Source organism: Tenrec ecaudatus, chromosome 1 (assembly GCF_050624435.1).
Source record: "Tenrec ecaudatus isolate mTenEca1 chromosome 1, mTenEca1.hap1, whole genome shotgun sequence".
NCBI classification, from domain to species: Eukaryota; Metazoa; Chordata; class Mammalia; order Afrosoricida; family Tenrecidae; genus Tenrec; species Tenrec ecaudatus.
The window spans coordinates 187,149,151-187,176,986 of record NC_134530.1 but is presented as its reverse complement, the minus strand read 5'-3'; the positions used below and the strand labels follow the sequence as shown (position 1 = coordinate 187,176,986).

Sequence of the window (27,836 nt, the reverse complement as noted above, 5' to 3'; positions counted from 1 at the left end):
CCTCCAGGACTCCTACTCCTTATGTGCACAAGCATCCAGTTCACACATTTGTTTGTTTCTAAACCCTAAGCATGCCTTTACTAAAGATAATCTGGGAAACTAGTGACCCATAGGGAAGAGTTTTGACATGTAAAACTAATCTTTCGAAGCAGTTAGAAAAGCAGAGCCTCCAAATATAGCAAAAACAATGAGATATTTATTTTTTGATTGGTACCAATGCTTCTGAAAGGCAGTTTGAGTGTAAGTTTACACCCTGACAAGACTTTGTTACAAATCTGAGTTTTCTGCTCCACTGTTTACTCTTCCCATATTTTCAGCTCTTCCCTCTTATTCTTCAGATTCTAAGACTACTCTTCTAGAACTTCCTTTCTATCCCAAACCTTCTAAACCCAGCCCACCTCAGAAGACCAAGGAACAACTCCATCCTTGAATACCTTTCAAATTTAAATATCCAAGGAAAAAGATAAGTCTCCATGTGTCTCTTCACTTTTGGTTAAAAGTAAAACTCTTTGCTGTTATCAAGGAGTTCCCTGGTCCCTGTGAAAATCCACAGAAATTCATGGACAAGTTTAGAATTTTTTTTTTAAGTTTAGAATTTTAATAGACAATAGTCTGGCATGACCAATCTTTTTCAATTAATGCATATGTCAATAGTTCCAGGAGATGTACAAGCTTGGGAAGAAATGGCAAACTGGGATAATCTTAAGGGAGATTTGAATTTAGATATCTTTTAAGAATAATTACCTTAATCTCAGCTCTGGTAGCAGTCCCTAGTTCGTTTACAGTCTAAGAAACCAGGGCATTTTAAAAGAGATTGTGCCAAATTGAAAAATAAGCTTAGTACCCTGCCAACTGGGAAACCATATGCATATGTATATTCCTAAATTGGCTTCCAATCCAAAGCAAGAGTAGTCTTCACATTAATGAAGAGACTTGCAGATACTAATTGGCACTGATACCAGACTTTCAGGTTTGACTACCACGTGTTTACATATGTCACTGACCCAGGTACTTGTTATAGTTTCGTGCTGTCAAGTCCATTTCAATTCACAGTAAGCCTATGTAGAACAGAATTAAACACTACCCGGTCCTGCACTATCCTCAAAATTGTTACGTTGAAGCCACTGTGTCAATCCATCTTGCTGAGGTTCTTCCTCTTTTTCATTGACTCTCATTTTCTACTTTACCAAACATGATGGCCTTCTCCAGGGACCAGTTCCTTCTGATAACATGTCCAAAGTACTTGAAACTAAAGTCTTGCCATACTCGCCCCTTCCTTGCTATCAAAGGAGCATTCTGGCTGTACTTCTTTCAAAACAGATTACACCAGGGTACCAAGACTGTTATTTTAGAGAGGTTCTTCACTATTTCAGAAGAATAGCCCCATTCACAACAGACTTCGTTGAAGCCCTTTCTCTCTTCTGTATGAAAATGCAGGCCCATTAACCCAAGGACTCGAAAATGTGAGAAATAAAGGCAATGATTTAGCTGGGTCAGCTTGCGATGCAGGCATCTTAATATCCCTTAAAACCCCATGATTCTTAAGAGAAACTATACATATGATCTTAATCCTTTGGATCCCCATGAAAAAGAAGAATAAACAGGGAAGTAAGGCTGGAGGTACATATATAATCAGAGGTAGTCTCAACTGTGTTAGACTGGTTAGACTAGAGAAGCAAATCCATAGAAACTCATATGTGTATAAGATAGAATTTTATATAAAGGGTAATTATACATTAAGAAATCATCCCAACCCAGTCCAGTCCCAAGCCCTTAAGTCTGATATTAGCCCGTATGTCCAATACCAATGTAAAAAGTCCTCTTCAGACATAAAACACATGCAATGATGCCAAATGCAGGATGATAACAGGCCAGTGAGTAGAAAGTCTTTGGATCCAGTGGCACTGTAAGCATCTCAGTGCTGGTAGGGTTCTCCATGTGACTTTTCTAGTTCCCAGAGCATAGGGTCTATCAGCATAGTGCTATGTGTCTTGTCAAGAGTCTCCAGGGAAGTGAGCCAAGAGAGAGAAGTGCCTCCTGCCTCCAAGGAGGAAAATGACAGGCATGCTCAGAATTCTCAGGAAAAGGCCATTCCCACACAGAGGCCTTATATGTTGATTGAAGGCCAGACTCCATCCCTTCACCTATAATCCTCTCAAATTGACACCTGGTTATGTAAGTACCACATCAACCATGACACTGATACTCTACCCATTTCATATCAGTTGAGGATAGATTTCCCTACCACTACATTTTCTAATTTTGTCATGGTGATAAACAAAATGAAATACTCCTCCAAAGAGGCAAGCTGTGAAATTAATTGAGACACTCACTTATGGGGAAGACTTAATGGTCTACTTTAAGTCTTTGGGTGAGCAGCTGGAAGTCAGTAGCCTAGCCTAACCCATAGTACAACCAGATTCTTTAATTATGTCCATCCAAGAAAACTAAATCCACTGCCTTGATGCCAATCAATTCCGATTCATAGAGAACCGGCAAGACAGCATAAAACTGCTCTGTAGGGTTTTCGAGGCTGTTAATCTTTACAGAAACAGACAGCCTCAGTTTTCTCCTGTCGGGCAGTTGGTAACTTTGAACAGCTGAACTTTTAGCAGCCCAATGCTTACTCTACTACATCACCAGACTCCTCGGTTACCAGAGCTCCTTATGTCTATAGTAGTGATTACATGTTATAAAAAACACCTTACACCCATTTTCTTCCAGAAAGTGCTTTCTAAGAGGTATTCTATCTATGCAGGTAAAGACACTGCTCAGGTTTTCCTAGAGAGCTGTTTTCCACAATACATTTCTGGTTCTATTTTCACTCTACTTTCAAAAAGGAAAAACACACAAATAAACACTTTCCAATAACCTTAATCTGTGTTATATTCAACCACAGAATATTTTAAATTAATGTGATTGGTTTTTCCACTCAAGGGCTATTTGTGCCAATATAACCCAATGGAAGGATTAGGAAACAAGTAAAATTATTGTTTTAAATGTGATGGACTGAATAACATAGGAATAAAGATTGATGGAAGCAAAATTTAATTCTTCTACATTGGGCTCAGATGGAAAAGCTCAAGAGCTCCATATATTGAGAGTTGAAGAAGCCTGAATCAAAAATTAAAGTAGACAGCTAAAAGCCATGAGAGAAAAATTTGTTCTGCATAACCATCTTCTTTGATTCTGTGCCTCTCCTTTCTATTTTCCAAGTGAGAGTCAAGTTTCAGATAAGTAAGGTATTACATAGTCAAAAATTAAGAAAAATACCTTAAAAAACTATAAAGAAACTATCTTTATTCTATCTTCATGAGGTTGATTTTTGGCATAAAATGCTTTTGATATGAAAGAGATAGTGTCTGGGGTCTTAAAGGCTTGAAGGTGAACAAGCGGCCATCTAGCTCAGAAGCAACAAAACCCACATGGAAGAAGCACACCAGCCAGTGCGATCACGAGGTGCCAAAGGTACCAGGTATAAGGCATCATCCAAAATATATACATATATATATACATATATATATAATAGTGAATGAAGGGGGAAGTGCAGAGTGGAGACACAAAGCCCATTTGTTGGCCACTGGAGATCCCCTCACAGAGGGGTTTAGGGGAGGAGATGGATCAGTCAGGGTGCGAGGTAGTACCGATGAAGAACACAGCTTTCCCCCAGATCCTGGATGCTTCCTCTCCCCAACTACCATGATCCGAATTCTACCTTGCAGGGCTGGATAGGGCAGAGATTGTACACTGGTGCATATAGGAACTGGAGGCACAGGGAATCCAGGGTGGACGATACCTTCAGGACCAGGGGTGTGAGGGGCGATACTGGGAGAGTAGAGGGTGAGTGGGTTGGAAAGAGGGAACCAATTACAAGGATCCACATGTGACCTCCTCCCTGGGAGATGGACGGCAGAGAAGGGGGGTGAAGGGAGACTCCGGATAGGGCAAGATATGACAAAATAACAATCTATAAATTATCGAGGGCTCATGAAGGAGAGGGGAGTGGGGAGGGAGGGGGGAAAAAAGAGGACCTGAATGATGCAAAGGGCTTAAGTGGAGAGCAAATGCTTTGAAAATGATGAGAGCAAAGAATGTAGAGATGTGCTTTATACAATTGACATATGTATATGTATGGATTGTGATAAGAGTTGTATGAGCCCCTAATAAAATGTAAAAAAAAAAAAGTATGAGGGGGACCTTCAAGATGTTTGTTGAAAAATGAAAAAAACGACGAAGTACACACCTGAATAGAGGATCTGTGGAGAAACAAGAGTTTTCCATCTTGATGTTTTTGTTTAATCAAAGTTCCCAATATGAAAAAAAAATGCTTTTGATATGAAATTTTACTTTAGTTTAAATATGTCTCTTCTACATATCTGTCAATAACAGTAACAAATTATGCTATAAACTACTACAATGAAGACATAGTTATCATCTTAAAACTTTGTCTTGGTATATGGCAGAATAAATTATATATTTTTAGCACATTTGTCTTTCTTAACTAAAACAAGCCAGAAATAAGCACATGAATTCACTAATAAATATTCAAAAATATCTCAGAAATATTTTAGAGTTTAAAATCTAGGATTATTGCCTTGACATTAATTACCTGGTAGCTTGTTAGAAATGAGACTCTCAAGTCCTACTCCAATTGTAAGAAGCTCCAGTAAAATAACTGTTAGTGACCAGCTGCTAAATGAAAGGCCAGCAGTTCAAAGTCACCAGAGGCACTAGAGGAGAAAAATGATCTGGCAAATCTGCTCCTGTAATGACTACACCCTAGAAAATCCTAAGGCGCAGTTAAAGTCTGTCACTATGAGCTGGAAGCAACTTAATGGAACTTAAGACCAGTGCTAAGAGTGGCAATATCAGGAGGGTGGGGTGGAAAGGGGGAACCAATTACAAGGATCTACAGGTAAGCTCCTCCCTGGGGATGGACAACAGAAAAGTGGGTGAAGAGAGATGTTGGACAGTGTAAAATATGACAATAATAATTTATAAATTATCAAAGGTTCATGAGGAAGGGTGGAGTGGGGAGAGAGGGGAAAAAATGAGAAGCTGATACCAAGGCTCAAGCAGAAAGCAAATGTTTTGAGAAGGATGATGGCAACAAATGTACAAATGTGCTTAACAGAAAGGATGTATGTATGGATTATGATAAATGAAATAAAATAAAATGATCCAAAAAACCCAAAACAATAACAAGAACAAACCATCCAATAAAGAGTTCCAAGGTGTTAAAAAACATAAATATGTATAATCAAAATATGCATTTAAAAAAAGATCCTCAGCTGTTTTGAATTCACATTAAATTTTGAGAAGTCCAACCTAAATGAAATTCTAACAGAAAAAGTAAAATTAAAACGGAATGTAAACATATAACCTGAATGTAAACAAGCCAACAACAGATTCCAAAGAAATGACTACATGCTTTAATAATTAAATGAAGACTTGCAGAAAAAGATAATATTGGTATCTTAGACAATATTCCAAATCCACATTACATGGGACAAACATGACGTTAAGCTGGCATAGAGGCTTTTGTTTTTGTTTTTCTATTTTGGGCGGAAAATGGATTTCTTAGACTCTGAGATGACCCTGGAAGCATCACAGAATCCTTAGAGAACTCGTAACAATGTCAAGATAAGACATGGGTTTTCTCGTTTCTTAATGATGCTGCACTGCTACAGGCATTTTTAGAGAGCACCTCTAACTCCAGAAAGAAAAGATACATTCATGAATTAACTGTAATCATGCTCCAACAATTACTATGCCAACAGAGGACACATATATTTAAGTGACTTAAGACACCATTGAACCTGTTCAAACTGAAAACAATTTATTACCAAGAGGATCTACAGTAATTTTTATTTATAGTAATAGAATCAATCTATGTACAGTTAAAGAATCATTTTATGTACAGTTTTAGGCAACACAATCTAATAGTGAAAAGAAGTCTACATCATAGTATAGTGCATCTACTTATTTGTATCTACCACCTTGCTGATTCTGATTAGTTAAATAGGATTTGTCACCTAACAAAAAGAAATGCTTTGAACCAGTTCAGGATCATTTAAGGTTAATGGACAGCATTCAACCATTGTCATATGCGTACTTGTATATCATGAAGGCTAGGTGGTAGCAAAGGTGAGCAACAAAACCAGTTCTAAGCATACGTGGCTCTGCCTCAGCATTTGAAAGGTCACTTCTAGAAAGTGAGCAAGTTACCTGTGAGTGTTTAACCTCTAAAGCTACTTTGTATTGATGGTAAATTTAATAAGTCTGTAATTTTATCAAAACATAAAGAAGAAATAGTCTCTAAATCTCCATGCTGTAAACAAAACTCAATGAAAATCATTAAAAAGAGAGTAAAGAATAATAAGAGGATTTATCCAGTTTCTATTTCCAGTTTTTGTATTCATCTTCCATCCATGTGACCTAGGGCTGGTTATTTAAACATTCAGACTTTGTGTACTTTAGTACCATTTGAAATCAATCTAGCCTAATATAAGTAACAAAGATAAATTAATAACTGTTTCTGAATTGATTTTTAAAGCAGTTTTAAATAAGGTGAATAGTTTAAATGAAATAAGCACCCAGATATAAAAATGCAGAATGAATATGATAGTGCCTAAATTTTACATTGTTTTGTATTATCCCATTTCAACAAGATGTGCCATATACAAAATAAGTTAGTGGCATTTTCAGGTTAATAGTATTTTCTCTCTTTGATTCAACAAGCTACAAGTCTAATAGAAATACATTTACCTATTAAAAAGCAATTACCCCATCATTCACCAGACTGCTTGCCATAAGGCCTGTAAATATTAGAGTGTATTGCAGCTAAACTCCTCTGTACAAGATTTACCACATTGAACTATCACTGATTTAAAATGCTGGCATAGAAAAATGATCCCCAAATGGCCACAATTCAACTTAATTTCTACAATGTGTTGGGGAGGTTGGCAGGGGTGTGGGTGGTGTGAGAAAAGTACACAAGGAAAAGCAAGTTACAATTCTGATCCTCCTTAGGGGCAGCTTTCTAGTTCTTCTTAATCTGGATAATTACTTGATCATTTTAGAAACTGGTAGACCTTTCTTATATTTAATAGGAGTAATACATAAAGAAGGAAAAATGAAATAAATATTCAAGACAATTATAAAGCTCTCATTTGTAGCTCATAATCAGTTTGATTTGGTAAGTTATGAAAGATCCGGTGTGTTGAATATCATCATGAAGACCAGTTTGAAACACAATATTTCCTTAAGATTTAAATAAATGAATTCACTAATCATTGTATATATAGTTATTAGATATTTATTTTAGTTTGATCTTACATGATATGTGTGGATAAGAACATATAAATATATTTTCTTATATTTATTTATATATATTCACATTCATATCCAAACTCTGCCTAATATTATTATTTCTAAATAGCATAATTTGTTATAAGATTAAAAAGAAAAACAACATGTTAAGACTAAAAGTTAAAAGTCATGCCCATCAATAGAAGTACTATCTCTAAAAAAAAACCATTGCTTTTATATAAATGTATGTACAAAAGAACATTCAATATTAAAGATTATCACTACAAAGTAAAGTTTGCTAGAAATCCTTAAATTTTTCAGTTTATCTCAATTAAAGCATGCTGCTGAAAGTAGGAGTACAGGTAGCCAGGTCTACAGCTCATTTGAAAAAGCACAAATGGGCAGTTGTTGAGCAGTTTCCTTCTTAATTAGAGTTGTTTCCTCATTAATTAGTCCCACAACACTTAATGCAAGACTCTATTGTGCCACTGGGAGGAACAATGATTTTCCTCATGCGATTAGCTAAGCATCATCTTTCCGGAGCTCCTAGCTTGACCTATTTTCTGTTCAAATGGAAAAAGATCTTTTCATAGCCAAAAGGAATTTAAAAAATTATAGTTCAACATCGAGTGACATTATTATAATCCCCAATGGAAAAATAATATTTAAGTTACCTAAAGGCATTCCTTCAACCATTAATTTAAGGTTGTTGGGTATAAGTCGGGATCTAACTCAAAGGCAGTAAATAGCAACCACCAATGACCTTATTTATTGAAAAATTTGAATAGATTTTAAGTCATATGGAATAAAGATCAAGTTTCTTTTGTCTGTATGGTCAGCTCTACAAGGCTGAATGACACAGAAATTTGATAAGATATTCAAATCACTCCCACACATATTTGAACTTCGAAATCCTGCAAAAAAGGGAAGATCTGAGGGACATGTTGCTATTGGTGACAGTTGTCATGGAGTTGGTCCTGTGCCATAGTGTACCTATTTGTAACAGAAGAAAACACTGCCCATTGCCGCACCATCACAATGTTTATGTTTGAGCACATTGCTGCAGGCATTGTGTCAACCCATCTCAGTGAGGGGCTTGCTCTTTTTTTTAAAAATCATTTTATTGGGGGTTCAGACAACTCTTATCACAATCCACACATACCTCAATTGTGTAAAGCACATTCACTGCCCTCATCATTCTCAAAATATTTGCTCTCCACTTAAGCCCCTGGCATCAGCTCCTCATTGTTCCCCTCCCTCCCCGCCCCCCTCCCTCATGAGCCCTTGATAATTTATAAAGTATTATTTTGTCATAGCTTATACTGTCCGACGTCTCAAAGGTCTTCCTTTTTTTTTTCACTGAAGGTCATAAAGAGCGAAATAAGAAAGTTACAGATGCTTCAGTTAAAGCAATTCTAGGATCAAATGGAAAGAACCCCAGTGATGCAGTGATGAGTGTTCAGATGCTAACTGAAAAGGTCAGGGTTTGGAACCCATCAACCACTCATTCTACAGGACAAACTGTGGCAGCTTGCTGTCAAAAAAGATCACAATCTTGGAAACTCTGGAAGTTCTACTCTGTTCTGTAAGATTGCTAAAGGTCAGAATATACTCAGTGGGGTGGTCTTTTTGTTGTTGTTTTGGGAGTTTTTATTTTGATTTTAGGAAGTGATAACAGTTTACTCAGAATACGTAAAAACAAACTGACAGATGGGTAGCAAATTAAGATGAACTCTCAAGCCAAAATTGACATTCTACTTGTTCATTTTCACAAGAATTGAAAATTTAAAGATCCAAATGAAAATTGCTCATTTTCACATCACTTCTGCACATATCAAAGTAAAACCTTCATGGGTGTCTTAAAATATCAGTCGTCTATTAAAAGATTAAGAAGTTTTCATAAACATGTCAGAAATCAGTTTCATAAAGGGTGGAAGTACTTGAATTATTCTGACATTAGTAACAAGTAGAACTCTCTTATGGAATAAAGTATGCACACTTATAATAATTCAATACAGGAATAAAAAATTCCAGAGTAACTTTTATATAATCCAGTGATTCTCAACCTTCCTACTGCCACAACTTTATAATATAGTTCCTCATATTGTGGTGACCCCCAACCATAAAAATATTTTCGTTGCTATTTACTAATTGTAATTTTGCAACTGCTATGAATCATAATGTAAATATCTGACATACAGGATATATTTTCATTGTTACAAATTGAAAATAATTAATGCACAGTGATTAATCACAAAAATATGTAATTATATACTGTGAAATATTTATTTCTAATTACAAATTAATGAACTTTTGTCTTGAAGCATGGTGTAGCATGGGTAACAGTATTAATATAACAACAGTAAACTACATTGCTACATTTTGCGACAGTATGCACAAAAAGGCAACATCAGTGCAAAGGTTGAGATAGCTTCTTCTCACCAGATCAGAAACTCTCAGGGCAGTCTTTTCAAGAGCACAATGAAGATCATCTTCCACAAGGAGTCTACTTCTATATTTAAACTTGTTAACCAACAAGCTTTAAAACCCTGTTTCAAAAGATATGTTGTTGGCATAGGAATAAGAATGTGTAATGATCTTAGACAGAATGGGATATGACTGCAAATGCTTGATCCAGAATTTTGTAACTGGCATTGTAGAGAAATCAGTTCTTGCTGCATCGCTGTTAATAAGTTCAATGGACTCCTCTTGTGCCGCCTCAGGAACATCTTGACTGAGAACAAGCTTCTGGAACATGCAGATGAGTTGTCAGGTAGATTTGGAAAGTGTGATGACATTTCATCTGCAAACATGTATTAGTGTTCTTTCACAGAGATTATCATCATAATCCTTTTGTCTGGTTCAATGTCATGTTCCTCAAAGAAAGCAGATAAGGGAGGCAACATGTAAAGTTATTTTTATCCAATTTTTTTTTCTTTTGGCCAAAGCTCAAGTTTCATTTGAATGACCAGGTCTTTTCAGAGCTGAATTTGGTCCTTGCAATGATAAATTTAACTCACTCAAGATGGCAAAGATGTCGACCAAGTAAGCTATTTTCTGCAGTTCACTTTTATCGCTGAAAAGTGTTTCAAACTGTGGTCTTGTTTTCTGATTAAAAAATGTTTGAGTTCATCACGAAGCTCAAAAACATGTTTTAAACTTTCTCGCATTGACAACCATCTCACTTCAGTTTGAAATAGTAGAGCATTATTTGGCACATCGAACTCGCTGCACAGTTGTAAAAACAGTTGACTGTTTAAAGTGCTCGCCTTTACAAAATGGACAAAACTTAAGACGCTTTTCATTACTTCTTGTAACTCTTGTGGCAGCATCTTCATTGGTAAGATTTGCCGATGCATCACACAGTGAGTTCCGATGACTTTTGCTGACTCATTCAGTATCAAATGGTGAGATCTAGAATGGCATCCTAACAAAGCTGGAGCACCATCCGTGCAAACAGCACAAACCTTTTCCCAAGAGATCTTACGCTCTTCAGAAATGAACCAACTGTGTCAAATACATCATGTGTAGTAGTGGTTGTTTCAAGTGGTTTGCAAAAAGGAAACTCATCTTTAAAGTTTCCATCGTTAATATACCTCACGTAAACCAGTAACTGAACAGTTTGCAACGTCTACAGATTCATCAAACTGGATGGTAATTATTGGAAGTGGAGAAGATTTAATTTCCTGGATTACCTGATCAAGAATATGAGACGTGGCATCTATTCTTCTCCAGATAGTGTCCTTAGATAAGGAAATTGTACTCAAATTTGTAACAAATTCATCTCCGACCATAACTTGAACAATGTATTTGACTACTGGCAACAGTAAATCGTTAGTAATGGTGTGAGATTTCACAGCTCTTGGGATTCTGTGTGCCACCAAATATGAAGCTTCAACAGCTGCTACGTTCTGTTTGTGGCGCTTGCCACCAGTGTCAAGTCTGGCTTTCTTCAGTCCATCAGCTGTGCAGTAGGCATCATTGCATGTGTTTTGTGAGATGGAGGAGGAATTTATGGATTAGTGTCGGACATATGGGCTAATGGTGGACTTTTGGGCTTGGGCTGCGCTGGGTTGGGATGTTTTCTTGATGTGCATTTATTATTTATAAAAAAACTTTTATACATATGAGTTTCTGTGGATGTTTTCCTTTAAGGTACCCAGACTAACACATCTACTAACATCCACACAACTAAAAAGCAGTATACAAATTCTCTGGGAATATGAAATTTACAAATAAAAAATAATGAAGAGCACTTAAGAGCTATATTAGGGCCAGTAAAGAAAGTAGGGGCCAGTGGTTAGCTAATAGAAGATGAGATGCCAACACAGAAATTTAAACTCTAATGGGATGCACAAAAGGGGCAAAGGAAGAAAAGGCTGAGAAAGAGATTCATGAATGAATCAATGAAAAATCTACACATGTCAGTACTGAGAGGCTGAGAAGCAAATTGGTATTTCTCAGATTCATATACAATTTTAGTTTTTCTACATATAGATGTCAATAAAAATATGATAGAAAATGAAAGTCCTAGACTATGAGAACCAAGAATATTTGATAGAAATTATTCTGTGAAAAAAAAACCTCTAAATAAGCAAAGTTACTTTTCCTCTTCTACAAAGACAAAATATACAAGGTACATCACTTAAAGAATCTCTTTCAATAATTCTTAGTTTCTGGTATTTGACAAGAAGGACTTTCATTATTTACATATTTATTATTTACATAGTCAAGGAACTTATATCGCAATAGAACTTAATAATCCTTATTCTCATTGCTAAATATGTATATATGGAAATTTCAAAGAACTATAAAGTTTCTACAGAAAATGACAATTATCAGTAATGCAACTCATGGATTTTAGAAATACCAATATTACAGACCTGGCTGGAATAATCCCATTCTATTAAAACATTCATTTCCTACAACTAGACAAGGTGATGACAGAGAACACAGCAGCTATGTAATTAAGCAACACCCTGCCTCTTGATGAAATCTACTGTTGAGTGTTCTCTAACATAATGAATTGATTTTTTTAAGTTAACTTTTCAAGGAAAAAGCAAGCTCCTAACCTGGTTAAATAATGTATGGAGTTTTAATTTAGTACTGAAAACTTGTAATGCAATAAAATGAAAATGTATAATTGATACCCTAGTTTGACGTTTTCATTAAATATTCACTGAAAGTTATTCAGGAAGCCTGGTGGCATGGTGTTTACATTTTGGAATGCAAACTGCAAGGTTGCATTCAAAAAGTTAGACAAATATAGCCCCTTTTCTTCCAAATGCTCATTACAGATAAAAATGAGGAATGCCCTAGCTCGTCTGTTTCAATTGCAGAATTTCTTGCTTCATAGGTTCAAACCCTGGTTCTTCTATTTCATGAGTGTGTCTCTTAACTTCTCTGTACCTGTAGTTTTCTTGATGGTAAAAACCGGACTCCTGTCATCAAGGCTGTGAGGCTTCCAGGGAAAGCACATATGAAAACACACTAAGAATGCTTGCCACAAATTAACTCCTTAAGGAAGTATTCATCTAGCATCTGCTACATGGGAATCCAAGCGTTAGCACTGAACATCCCAACACAATACTAGTTCTATGCTGTGTTCTCAAAGTGGGTGATACCACCACCTCTACAAAAACACATCCTCCTAGAAGCTGACTGGCAAATTCCAGCTCTGGGAAGCCATACCCTACTCACCTCAGGCAGAGTTGGTTCTCTAGCCTCTGTGCTCCTTTATCACCTTGTTTAATTCTCTCTTACAGTGCTTAGCCTATTGTCATAACTTCTCTATTACAGTCTGTTCGATGGGACTACAAATTCCCAGAGGGCCACATGTATGTGCTATTTTCCTTTACATTTCCAGTGCTTAACACAGTGTCAGAGGAGCCATGGTGAGGTCATGTTTACACATTGGGCCAAGATCTACAAGGTCCACAGTTTGAAAATACCAGACACTTCACTGGAGAAAGACAGAGCTTTCTACTCCTATAAATAGTTAACCATCTTGGAAACCCGCAGGGGCAGTTCTACCCTACCCTATAGGGTTACCATGAATCAGAATTGACTTGATGGCAGTGAGTTTGATTTTGGAACTTAGTATCTGACAAAAAGTAACATCATTTGATCATAAAGAATTCTAATTGTGTACAAATAACAGGGTGTTATGTGCATATTTTCTTTTTTATTTTCTCTCCACTCCATTTCAAAAGGATGTCCTGAAAACTGCACAAACCTAAAGAGCCCATAGTGATCTCCATGTTTCCTATTGTAATTTTCTGTGCTTCTCATTTAGCATTTAAGTATCTATTGTTTTAGAATTTTCCTCATCCTCAATCACTAGTGAATGTTTGCCATGTATTAGGCCTGCACTGAGGGCTAGACATGAATTATCTCACTGGATCCTCACAACAATTCTGTAAGATACGTGTGATTTTACAAATTTTACAAATTAAGGAAGATTAAGAATAGTGAAAAGATTTGTCCAAGGTTACAACTAGTAAACAGTAGAGCGTTCGATCTGAAGTCAGGTTCTCCCTTCCAAGGGAGAACTGGCATTTCTTTCTACAGTGGAGCTGCCATTTTAAACCAAAGCAAGTTGCACTTAAAAGCTCTTTGATCTTGGCAGTAGAGTCAACGTAATTCCACAGGACTTCAAAATAACTACCCTCAGGATCAGTCCTACTGGCTCCTTGGGTGGTAGTTACATAATTCCATGTCATCTTGATAAATAGGTTATCGAGATGGAGTCTAGACTGTCATTCAGGTCACGGCCTGATTGATGCCTCCTTGTGGGCATGGCCGTCACATGAGAATTCCAGGATCCCCTCGCTTCCTCCCTGAAGATGGGACATACTTTCTCTGTTTCACTTTCTTGTTGACCAGCCACATGGAGCCATGCTGGTGGCAGCCAAAGCCATGGAGATCCCTTTTCACCACCTCTGGATTCACAAGATTGTCCACCCACTGGCCTGTGATCTTCCTGCATTCAGCATCATTGCATGTGCTGCGTGAGTCTGAAAAGGAATTCATGGGCTAGCATTGAAGTTATGGGCTAATATCAAACTTGTGGACTTGAACTGAACTGAGGTGAGATGTTTTGCTGATGCATAATTCTTTTTGATATAAAGTTCTCTCTAACACATATATGAATGTTTCTGGATATGTTTCTCTAGCCAACCTGGACAAACACAGTCCAGATTTAGGTTATTAGTTGGTCTGCAGCTCCAACTAATAAGGCAGTCATGGTCCTCATAGCCTAGAGTTTAGTGGTAAAGTAGGCATTAATCAATTAAAAGTATACTATGTTTAAGGTAAAGTCCAGATCACTTAGTGGGATTTCCAAATCATATCATTTTGGCATGGCCTATGAGGAGTTCTTTACACCTTGAAAAGACAAAATCTATAATCCAGGTATCCTATGACATGCAGCCTGGATAGCAGATTAAAGGAACTGAAATATCCCTTTTAGATTTGTGGCTGAAATGCCCTAATGTGAAGAAAAGTGAAGGCTGATATCCCAACATTTCTTGCTTTTGAAGTTGTATAATAATTGATGATTTAAGACTACCATACATATGCTATTTCCATATCTCTTTGTTTTTTAGACATCATTCTGCCTAAGTGAAAGAGTATTGTTGTTAATTTTTGCCTTATATCAAATCCTCATTGTTTTCTTAAAGTGCTCAGTCACAGAAATTTTTAACCTATACAAGTAAAAATTAGATGTATTTTAGACTAAAAAGCTTTCCTGTGTATGTACATTTTCCTTTTCTCAGCATTATTTTAAATTCTTTGTAATTTCCTGAATTAATATTATTAGAATTACCAGATTTCCCATAGAGGTCATTACTACTATTTCTCAGGTAACTAATAGTGCTGCCTTGAATGTGGACCTGGGGATATACTTAAGCCATAGACTATTGAGGCCACACTTAATCATAAATTCCTATCTAAGACCCATTAGTTCATATGATGGTCCTGCTTTGACACTTGCCCTCGTGAAGTAAAGTGTGTTGAAGAAATCAGATGGTTCCTGCCCTCAGAAAGAAGGGTCTGGAGTCTTAAAAACTAGTCTTGAAACAACCATCTGAGGGAGGTGTCAGCTAAGTCCGCAAAAAGAAGCAAGCCAGCCTGTGTGATCTAAGGATTATTAATAAGAAAATCCACGAAGAGAGGGAAGGCGATAATAGAGCTCAAAATTTGAACAAGTTTGCAGAAAGTTACAAAGCACAGAGAGCCCCAAATCCATTTACAGAGCACCCCTAGGTCTATTGTCCAAAGATGTGAATAGTCTTGTCCTCAGAATGCATTGGTAAATATGCTATGCAGAAATAGTTAAGTTAAAATTGAACATATTACCAATTATATACCCTTTTTTCACATTTTTACTTGTTATACTTATTATTTTCTACTTTATTTTGTATTGAGGATTTTTGTGTTTTATTTTGTCATTATTGGGATATTTTTGTATTATTTTCATTATATAAAATTCAAGATAGGTAAATCTTTAGAGACAGCTATTAAATAAAAAGTTTTTTAAGGTTATAGTAAGAGAGTTTAGAGGAAAATGGGGATACAAGAAAGGGAGGGAATGAAGAAAATATCCTAAAATTCAATGTGGTGAGGAATACACAACCCTTTTTAATACATTTAAACCACTGAATTATATGGTTCACACATTATATGTCAATAAAACTTTTAGGTATATTATGAAAGCACTATCTTAAGTGTAATGACTGAAATATTGATTTAATGGAGTCACAAAATCAAGTATATTTGATGGCCAAACAGGTATTAAAATATATAAAGGACAATGGATACAAGAGTAGTGAGTCTATGGTAATACAAAGTTTAAGCTTCTCTTTAATGCTTGTTGGTCACATAAGACATACTTGCTGGTTGTAAGTATCCTACACAGGAAAGAAAGCTACAGAAAGTGATTTGTTGCTTCAAATTCTAAATCACAAGAGAAGTACATGATACATAGACTACTTTTTCAGAGAAGCCAAATATTAAGTCAATTTAAGTCTATAAATATTTCATATTCCTTCTTCCCCGTGTAGTTTGAGGTCTCTGAGAGGTTTTGGGTTGTTTTTACAAGGCAATTGTTTGTTCAAGTTGAAGCATTTCATTAACTGACCTTGAAATACAGCTATTCCCTTAATAGCATAGAAAAATATAACCAGACCAAAAGAAGATACTAACCGCTGCTGAGCTCTAACCAACAAGCGCCAAACAAGCAGACACTGCTTACTGCAAATTCCCTGAGTGTTTATGTTCTTCCACTGAGTGGCTGGTAAGCTCAGCTGTATTCCCTACCCAAGTGCAAACATATGCTCTTACTATCTCATTTCTATGTCTGTGTTTTAAATTGATGACATCACTCATCCTATTTTATCTTTCACTCTGAAACAAGGAAGATAATGAAATCAATAGGCTATTGTACTTCCACAGAAATGTTAAGACTTTTGAGAGTGTGAATTAAAAGCAGATGACCATAGCCACACATTTATATGTTGCTTTGCAACAGAAACATTCAAATTTTTGTTATCATTGATTCATAAATACTGATTATACTATTCTAAATTCTATATTGTTAGTTATCTTACTTTGTCTTACCGTGTTATAGAATAAGCCATTCTATAGCACTTGTCAACTGCTGCTTACATTGGGGGGGGTGGAAAGGGCTGTGGCAAAGAATAGTTGCTTAATTTAAGTATCTGTTTTCCCTTTCTTCTGTATTCAGAAGCAAAGACAAGTGAAGGAAAGGTGGAACAATTGTGTTTGTGCATGTGTGTGCATAAGTATATACATACTCACACAAAAACTGCAATATTAATTATATTGTCCTATGTGGAGAAAACACCAAAGACTTGCAAGAAAACTGTTGGAAATAACTGAAAGATTTATCAATGTGACAAGGTATGAGAACATGATACAAATATCAATCAAATTCCTGTATACTAAGGAAGAGAGTTCCGAAAAGGAAATCAAGAAAGCAATATCATTTATAATAGTCACCCAAAGGATGAAATATCTAGAAATAAACCTAGTCAGAGAAACAAAATAGTTGTAGAAAGAACACTACGTTATGAACACTACTATGGGAAACCAAAAGAGACTTACTTAATTGGATTAATATTCCAAGTTAATGGATAGGAAGGCCCAATATTATGAAAATGTCAACACTACCCAAAGGAACCATAAACAAATTGCTATCAAATCCAAATGTCAGTTGAATTTTTTTTAAAGAAATGGAAAAACAAATTACTAGCATTACATGGAAAGAGAAGAGACGCAGAAGAAACAAAGAACTTCCTAAGAAGACTAAACAGGCAGCCTCCTTTCCCACCTCAAACTTACTGCACATCCCAGTAGTCCAAAATAGCTCAGCACTGGTACAAAGAACTTCCTAAGAAGACTGAAACAGGCAGCCTCCTTTCCCCAACTCAAACTTACTGCACATCCCAGTAGTCCAAAATAGCTCAGCACTGGTACAAAGAACGCTATGTAGACCAGTGAACAGAAGAAAGAACTCACAAATAAATCCATCCGCCTAGTGACAACTGATTTTTGATAAAGGGTTGAAAAACCTCAAGTGGGGAAGAGAGAGTCCTGTCAACAAACTGTATTGGCAAAACTGGATTCTTATTTGAAGATGAAAACAGGAGCCACACATCAATCCAGATACACAAATTATCAGAAGATGGATTAAATATATAAATGTAAACCCTATAACCATAAATATCATCTATAATAGCCAGGGACAAACTTAAGGACTCTAACACATGGCATGAACACCCTATCAAACATAATAAAACACGCATAGCAAAAGACAAAGTACATGATTGAGACCTCCTAAAAACAAGACACTCAGGGACACCAAAAGACTTCATCAGCATAGCACTTCCTTAAACAAATGCAAATGCAGGTACCTTATGATCCATCAATTCCTATACTGGGTATCCATCCTAAAGAAATCAAAGTTCCACATAAACAGATATATGTATGTCTGTGTTTATTGCAGCAATTTCTACAATAGTAAGAGCATGGAAACAACCAAAACCTCAAACTATAGAGGAACAGATAAACAAGCTTTGGTGCATTCATAATATAGAATTTTATTCATCAATAAGAAACAATAACCAGTCTCTTAAAGTCTGCAGAATATGGAAAAAACTAGAGAACACTATGCTTAGCAAAATCAGTCATTATTACAAGGATACATATTTCATATCATCATTGTTGTAAAGGAAAAACAAAGAAGAAATGAGGTTTATATACCAATAGACAAGACTTTGAGGACAATAAGGCCAGGGATGGGGGCAGGATGTGGCAGAGGAAAGGGAAATAAAAATAGGGAGGGTGTAACAGGATATTTTTGCTATCAATTTCATTTCTTTAGATGAGCTCTGTAATATATTTCAAAAGATAAATATATTCGCCTAGATTCCTTAACCCTAAAAACTAAATAGTGGTTTGAGTGGCTATTAAAAAAAAACACAAAACCTCATCAAAAAGGGGATATAAGGACCTACAGGATTAAGAAATATTTTAGCAATGATAGACAGGACAAAGAATTAATCTCTAAAATCTAAAGCAAATGGTAACACCTCAACAAGAAAAATATGAATAATCCAATTAAAGCTGGACAGAAGACATAAACGGCTCACCAAAGAACACATCCAGCTGGCCAACAAACATGAAGAAATGTTCACAATAACTAGCTATTGAAATGATGCAAATGAAAACATGATGAGATACCAGTTCATAACAATATTGATAACAAAGTTAAATAGTAACAACGCTGTAGATGTTGTGGTGAGATTGAAATTCGTATACATTGCTGGTAGAACTATAAAACTGTATAATCACTGTGGAAGGTAGTATGGCACTTTCAAAAATTTGGAATAGAAATACAATATTAGTCAGATATCCCTCTATTTTGTATACATTCTAAAGATAAGTATCAAAAAATGAGCAGGTATATCCATGGTTGCTATTGACAATAGCAAGAAGATGGAAACAAGGTAAATGTATATTAGTGGAAGAACGTATAAATAAATATACACAATGGAATACTACACATCACTAATTAATAAGGATGATGGTGTGCAACACCTCATGGCATGGATGAATTTAAAGAACACGGTGTTGAATGAAGTAAGTAAACACCAAAGGACAAATATTGTTTGAGACCACTGTTATTAAAAAAATTAAGATAATGGTTATCATACCAAAAGAAATAGAAATTAATGGTTACCAGAAAAATCATATCATTGGTGCACACCTCCATGATAGGATCGCTGAAGACAAATGGGTGCATAAGCAAATGTGGCGAAGAAAGCTGATGGTGCCCAGCTATCAAAAGAGATAGTGTCTGTGGTCTTAAAGGCTTGAAGGTCAACAAATGGCCAAGTAGCTCAGAAGCAAAAAAAAGCCCACATGGAAGAAGCATACCAGCCAGTGCGATCACGAGGTGCCAAAGGGACCAGGTATAAGGCATCATGCAAAACAAAAAAAAAGAAGATATATGTATGTGTGTGTGTGTGTATATATATATTGAATGAAGAGGAATGAAGAGGAAATGCAGATGGAGATCCAAGGCCCAAGTGTAGGCCACTGGAGATCCCCTCATAGAGGGGTTTAGGAGAGGAGATGGGTTAATTAGGGTGCGAGGTAGTACCGATGAAGAACACAGCTTTCCCCCAGATCCTGGATGCTTCCTTCCCCCAACTACCATGATCCGAATTCTACCTTGCAGGACTGGATAGGGCAGAGGTTGTACACTGGTATATATGGGGGCTGGAGGCACAGGGAATCCAGGGTGGATGATACCTTCAGGACCAAGGGTGTGAGGGGCGATGCTGGGAGAGTATAGGGTGAGTGGGTTGGAAAGGGGGAACTGATTACAAGGATCCACATGTGACCTCCTTTCTGGGAGATGGACGGCAGAGAAGGGGGGGAGGAGGGAGGGAGACTTCAGATAGGGCAAGATATGACAAAATAACAATGTATAAATTACCAAGGGCACATGAGGGAGGGGGGAGGGGGGTAAAAAGAGGAGCTGATGCAAAGGGCTTAAGTGGAGAGCAAATGCTTTGAGAATGATTGGGGCAGGGAATGTGCGGATGTGCTTTATACAATTGATGTATGTATATGAATGGATTATGATAAGAGTTGTATGAGCCCCTAATAAAATGTAAAAAATAAAAGGAAAAAAAAAAGAAAATGATTAGGGCAAAGAATGTACAGATGTGCTTTATACAATTGATGTATGTATATGTATGGATTGTGATAAGAGTTGTTGGAGTCCCTAATAAAATGTTTTTTAAAAAAAAGAAGAAAAAAAGAAATAAACAGTTAATGAAATTATAAAGCAGTAAAAAAAATGGTTACCAGAGATGGAAAAGGAAAAGAGGAGTGAGACAGGAAATAAAAGGGTCGAGGTTGGACAATTGTCAACTTAGTGAAAGAAAACAGTATCTGACAAATGGGAGACAGAAAAAAATGGGGCATGCAGAATAAGCTGATGAAAGGGTTGATATATTGTTAAAGTTGTACAATACAAAAATGGTGATCTGATCTAGAAACCCCCACCTAATTCACACTAAAAGTTTAAAAGAAAAAGAAAACTGCAATACATTGAAAGTAAATATACAAATATAGGCACAACTGTTATGGCCTCCAAGGTGTATAATTCTGATTCTTCTCTCAGGCTGTGCCTAAAACACATCAGACTCAAGAGCCCACTGAGGAGTTAGTAGCACTGCTTCGCACGGCAAATATTACAAGTAGTTCCTTACTTATGATGCGTTTCCTTCTAAATGACTCCATCGTGTGAGTTTTGATGTAAATAGAGTAACTCCTTATTTTTATGTTTGATTATCATTGCCTTTTACTAACAGTTCCTTTATAAATCCAACCTTTATTTGTTTTTGAAGGTTAAAAAATTACATATAAACTTATAGACATGCTAACATCAGGAAACCATGTATTACAACATTTCATTATGTATTAGTAATAAGATGTACCAAAAATGGACAGTCAAAAGTGCTGTTGGTCATAAACATGTAATAGGAAGTTTGGGACTACCTGTATAGCTTAATATCCTTTGTCTTAATCAAAACAATATAGGTGGCACCTTAAAGATTTTTGTTAACACAAGTATCAATAAAGCATCTTAGTATGGAGTAGAGACCACTAATCTTAGATATTATTTGGGTTTTTGTTTATTTAAACTCAAATTTAGCCCTGATTGAATATACTGGATCAATACTTGGTATTATTAATGGAAGAGGGGATGTCAATGAGAGAAGGAAAGAAATAAGGAAATAAATGGGCTAAAGAATTTTAAAAGTTTGTATTTCATGAAGAATAAAGTCTTGGGTATTTTTTAAAAAGAAAGAAACTCAGGAGGACCTGAGTGACACAAACATGTAGGTGTTATGCTACTAAATGAAATCTGGAGGCACTGTGGAAGAAAGGGCTGGTGATTCACTTCTGACGAAAGATCACAGTTGTTGTAAACCTTCTGGAGCACAGATTTACTCTGATATACATGGGTTCTCCACAAGTTGGAATTGACTCAATGACAAGGGTTTTGATGTATTGAATAAAACAAATCTCACTTCATCGGACAGGGCAAGATATGACAAAATAATCATTTATAGATTATCAGGGGTTCATGAGGGAGGGAGGAGTGGGGAGGGAGTGAAAAAATGAGGACCTGATGCCAGGGGCTTAAGTGGAGAGCAAATGTTTTGAGAATGATGAGGGCAATGAATGTACAAATGTGCTTGACACAATTGATGTATGTATGGATTGTGATAAGAGTTGTATGAGCCCCTAATAAAATGATTAAAAAAACAAATCTCACTTATAGAGATTTTTGAAATTTTTATTACTTAAATTCTATGATTTAGAGTAATCATTAAAAATTTATGATTTTTCCTAAATTAAGATGTGAGAGTCAGAGTCTGGGCTAAAACTTATCTTTACCTATGTTCTGAAAGCAGTTTTGAGGACATAAGCAAAGGAATGTACATTGCAACAAGGAGCTCCTGTTGGCATAAGGGTCTTGGCAACTATCCTCAACAGGCAAGTACAAGGTTACAGAAGCATAGAAGGTATTTTCATTTGACTTTATTTTAAATTGTACTAGAACAACTCTAAAAGGATAATACTATATACATCTCACAAAATAAAGAAGGTTAAAGACTAAGAAAATATTTACAATATAAATATTTAGATATTTAATAGTGTTGCTATGAAGTCCAGGCATAAAATGCTCAGAGATGAAGCCATGAACTGTTTACCACTATCCATAAGTGCTCAAAGAAAGACAAAACTATTCACCATGCAATACCAGTACATCTTTTCCAAGAAACTCCCAACATTTATCATACACAGGAACAATGGAAATTCATTTTATATGCCACCATGTAAATCATATGAAAAGTGGTTCTTACCTTTGTAATAAGAATCCGGTATCTATCCAGCATTGCTTGGTTGTCATGGCAGCCTGCTAATAATTGCCATACTTCTGCCCTCAAAGCTTCAGGGACACCACTCTTCACCAGTGTGGATAACCCTTTTGGCCGTCCACTAAGGTTATTGTACCTCAGAAAGCAAGAAAACACACCATTTACCACTCCTGAACTGGTGCTGTGATGGAAAGTATGAGTTCACAGAACAGTGTAAGGTTGAGTTTAGGGAAATGAGGGTAGGGGCGGGTGTGCTTGGTGGTGTTATAAAGTGATATAGCTCAGCTCAGTAACATCATTGACTTTTATTCTTTGTCCCATTTGCTCTATCAGTGAGCCATGTTATTCCACCTTCAGGGAAAGTTATTTCTTCCTCTCATTTACTTTCCTTAATCATCCGTAGAACTTAGTCATAATAATGAATGTGTTAATTATATATTTCTAGGCAGCATTTGGAAGCATCAAAGGAACACTCTGAATCCCCTGAGATAAATTTAGAACAATTTAGCTAATGGCATGAGGCGGTTAGGTAGTACACTGTAAGGTCTACCGCATCTTGACTATGCCCACCCTCCTCACTGAGGTCAATTCAATTCTTTAAATTTTTCTGACGGATTTAAATTAAAATACAATTTCAGTTAATTTAGAAAAGCATCATAGATAAAAATGCTTCACAAAACATGTCAAAGTAAAGGGAAAGTAGTAATTATTCTTAAGAAGACTTACACCTGAGTAAACTACTTCACATCTGGAATTTCCAGCTGTCTCTTTGTTATCTAATTGAGTTTTAGAGGAGCAAAGAATTTCATGCCACAAGGGAGACAAGATCAGGCATGAAAAAAATCTATTTTAAAAAATCATTTTCTTGGGGGCTTGTACAACTCTTATCACAATCCATACATACATGAATTGTGTTGAGCACATTTGTACATTTGTTGCCATCATCCTCAAAACATTTGCTTTTTACTTGAGCCCTTGGTATCAGCTCATGTTTCCCCTCCCTCCCCACCCTCCCATGAACCCTTGATAATTTATAAATCATTATTATTTTGTCATGTCTTAGACTGACATCTCCCAAGATCTTTTAATAATCTAATGTTTACCTCAGAATATACTTTTGAATAGGAGAATATGTGGTTACGTAGCTAAGTTTCTATACTTAATGTAGAAAATTCTATTAAATATAAACACGCTGGTTTCCTTTGAAATCAAATGTAAAATATTCAGAACTATTAATCATTTAAATGTGTAATATAATATAATGGCAATTCATATCACTATATTTTAAATGTTGCATGTTGTTGCGGTTCGGACGCATTGCAATCCCACGAGTATGCATAGTATAACTGCTCTCTATCATTTTACAGGCTGTGAACTTTCAGAAACAGATCAGATCGCCAGACCTGTCTTCAGAGCTACCTCTAGGACGGTTCAAACCAATAACCTTGCGGGTAGTAGTCAAGAACTTAACCATCTGCACCACCCAGAGGCTTCTAACATGATACATTGCTGTTGTTAAATGTCAAAATGATTTAACTCATAGCAATCCCAAGTCACAGTACAACTGCACTGAAGGATTTTCTAGGCTGTATTTTTTTAAAAAAAATCATTTTATTGGGGGCTCTTGCAGCTCTTATCACAATCCATAAATATATCCATTGTGTCAAGCAGCTTTGTAACCTTCAGAGTGGTCCTTGCTGGTGGCATAGTGGGTTACCTATGGGCTGCTAGCTGCAAGTTCAGTAGTTTGAAAGCATTAACTGCTCTGAGCAAGAAACATGTGACTTTCTAATCCCATAAAGCTTTATAGTCTTGGAAACCCATAGGAGCAGTTCAACTCTGTCCTGTAGAGTCACTATGAGTTGGAATAGACTCAATGGTAGTGAATTTTATTTGGTTTTTTGGATCTGTATGATTTCAATCCATCAATAGACGCCAAGTGCTTGTTCATCAGGGTTCTTTAAATATTACAGAGACATCAGTAAATCATGACTATGTATTTAGAAAGTAGCCCAGGTGGCAAAGTAGACTATGTGTTTAACTGCTAATTGCAAGGTCAGTAGTTCAAAGTCACCAGCCTCTCTGCAGGAGAAACATGAGTTTTCCTGCCCCCAGAAAGATTTATAGGCTTAGAATCCCTATATAGGGTCACTATGAGTCAAAATCAATTCAACAGCAGTGAGTTTGATTTAGGGGGTGTGTGGTTAGAGCTATTTAAAACTCAATAAATATCTTCTATGGAAATGAAGATATTTTTCTACCCGATAGATGCTTCTAGCTATCACACTCTCTCCTATGTAATCACTTTTCTTAGAAGAACCGTTGTCTACTCACTAATTTCTTCTTCTCCCACACATTTTCTTCTATTAAATGATTCAGAGTTCTGAGTTCTACCTCTCCACTCTTTCCTTCGGTGATTACTTCTTTCACTCTCTTATCACTAGGTATTACCAGCCATGCCCAAGTAATCAGTTATTACTAAGCCCTCTGCTCTAAGATCCTGAAGGTCAAAGGCAATTCAAAAGTAGCACATCCAAACTTGAACTCATCCTATTTTTCTCTGAGCTGTGTTGTTTTCCAGGGCATCCCATCTCAATTACGGTCTCCACCACCCACCAAAACCAGAAGCCTAGGAGTTACTGCTGACATTGCCCTGTGTCTCACAGTCAACATCCAATGGCTTTTACTTTCCCCACCTATCCAAAATCCTATTAAGATCAATGATAATATATACTAATTGTGTAATAATCAGGCTGCTTTTGATGCATGGATAAAAATGTCCCACATGAATCTCGTCTTCTTCACTTATATATCCCAGTTACCTAGAATGGTGCCTAGAATAAAGAAGACATTTAAAATTATACTTTATTGTGTTTTAGGTGAATGTTTACATGGTATATTAGATCCTCTTTAACATTTTTATATAAATTGTTCCATGACACTGGTTACAACTTTTAAAATGTGTTAATATGGTAATAGTTTCTTTTGTAAGATTTAATGTCAAATTATCCCCCAGGACTTGGATATTGAAAAAGTCCCCCAAGTCCAATCTTGCTAGTCTGCTCTATTTCCCCACACGTCTCCATTGAGTACGTTCCCTCACATCTCTGGGTTCTGCAAATAACTACAGTGTCTCCCAGAACTCACAGAAGTTAGAGAGAATGTCTCCCATGGTGCTGAGTGCAGTCAGTGCGAAGGTCAGGCAGGGGTAAGCCATATGCAAAGACAAAAGGGCAAACTCCACTCCTGGCTCTTGCTGATGATGAGCTCACATCCCCTCTTGTACAGTGGGCTCATTTCACATGCAGCAGTTTGGCACTATAGAAAATCATGTTAACAATTACTCCTATTAGTATCTTCCCCTATTTTCTTACCAGACCTCTTCAAGGTGGGAGTTATATATTTCAACCAAATTTCACTCAAATATAATAATCTACTCTCCACCTCTGGAGTCTCTTATTTTTGCACATATGACCTGAGGCATCTGGCAAGATGTTTTTAGTAAGCAATGGTCTTCTACTGGATTTTTCCCACCCCACTCCAGAAATAGTTTTCTTTTTTCTCTCAGATGTAGTATATAATTCCTTACATCCATTATAAGTAACACTAATCAAGATAACCATTAAATAGAGTGTGGTCTGATTCACACCTTCTACTTAGATCATAGCTTAATCTCATTCTATCTATCCCGCTATCACGCATGCTGATTAGAATGGTAAGGATGAACATTCCTACTTTGTTCCCGCTATTTTATCTCTTTTCTAATTTGCTAGATTTGATGTGTTAAGTCTTTTGTTGAGGATGTTGAAATTTATATTTATGTGGTTTATTGGTCTGTATTGTTTTTCTTATAACTTTTTTTAATTTGAGTAATAGAGGATATTGGAATCATAAAACAAATTGGGACTCTCCTCTCCTATATTCTGGAATAATTTGTGTTGAGTTTATATTATTTGTTCTTTAAATGTGGTAGTATTTGTCAATAAAACAATATGGGATGCATGATTTTTGTTGTTGTTGAAAAGTTTTAGATATGAGTTCAATTTTGTTAGCAGATACAAGATTATTGAGGTTTTTATATTCTCTTAAGTGAACTCTAACAGCTGTTAGCTTTCAAGGAATTTGTCCAATTCACCTAATTTGCTGAAGCTATAAGTAGCAAGTTATTTGTAATATTGATGCCAACAAATACCTGAATTATTTACCCTCTTTGATTTCTGTAATTTTTATTTTCTTTCATGCCTTATTCCTTAATCAGTCTAGTTTAAAAATGTATTAGTTTAATTGATCTTTATAAATATTATCTTTGGTTTAACTGCTTTTCTGCTTTCAATTTTGGGATGAGAATAGAAGGTAGAAGAAATAATTCACAAATTGTTTAACCAGAACTGGAAATACCATAATCCCCCACAAATACTCATATCAGTACCAGTCCTATGGTGTTCCTCACTACCTCAGAAGTTTGAGTGTTTCTTCAGTCTTTCTTCAGAAATTATGTGAATGTTTTCATCCCTGCTAGTTCTTCTAATTCCTAACTGTTCTGAACTTTCCTTAGAAGTTCAAGTCACCAGTTAAGAAGCCTCCTCAAAAGTTCCTGTATCAGTACTCACGAGGTCTCTTCAGACTTAGATTCTGTATATTTTCCATCCATACAGCTAATAGCTGCTTTCTATACCTGGGTTACTTCAGATCCCCCTTTGACTCTTTCAGTATTCTAATGATACATGTAAATCACTTATCTGCATTAAATCATTCTGTTCAAAAGGCCTTATATGGTTTTGTTTTCTAGCCTGGACCCTGACTAAAACAATCCTCTTTCTCCAACACATTCATAGGATTAACTAATATAAGCAATCAGTATCAATCAACAATGTAAATACAAAATTTTCAACAGGAAAAGTAAATATTTACCATCTTCCTAGTAATTCTCCCCAAGAGTAGAGGATCTTCTCAGGACAATCTTTTGACACGTCACCTGTTCCACTTGAGAGTTCATTATCACTCTCTGTAAAAAACAAACAAACACAAAAACAGTGA

General features: G+C 36.2%; 1 protein-coding gene across 8 annotated transcripts in view; it reads right to left on the bottom strand.

The window, feature by feature from the left end:
• The window catches only part of RABGAP1L (RAB GTPase activating protein 1 like), an 828,618-nt gene that overhangs the window by 546,067 nt on the left and 254,715 nt on the right, over positions 1-27,836 (bottom strand). For all 8 annotated transcript variants that reach the window (XM_075527714.1, XM_075527698.1, XM_075527727.1 and 5 more), the window contains 2 exons: positions 27,711-27,804; positions 22,785-22,935 (listed from right to left, as the gene is read on the bottom strand). In XM_075527714.1, the coding sequence (XP_075383829.1) occupies positions 22,785-22,935; positions 27,711-27,804 (245 nt within the window). The remainder of the gene's footprint in view (positions 1-22,784; positions 22,936-27,710; positions 27,805-27,836) is intronic.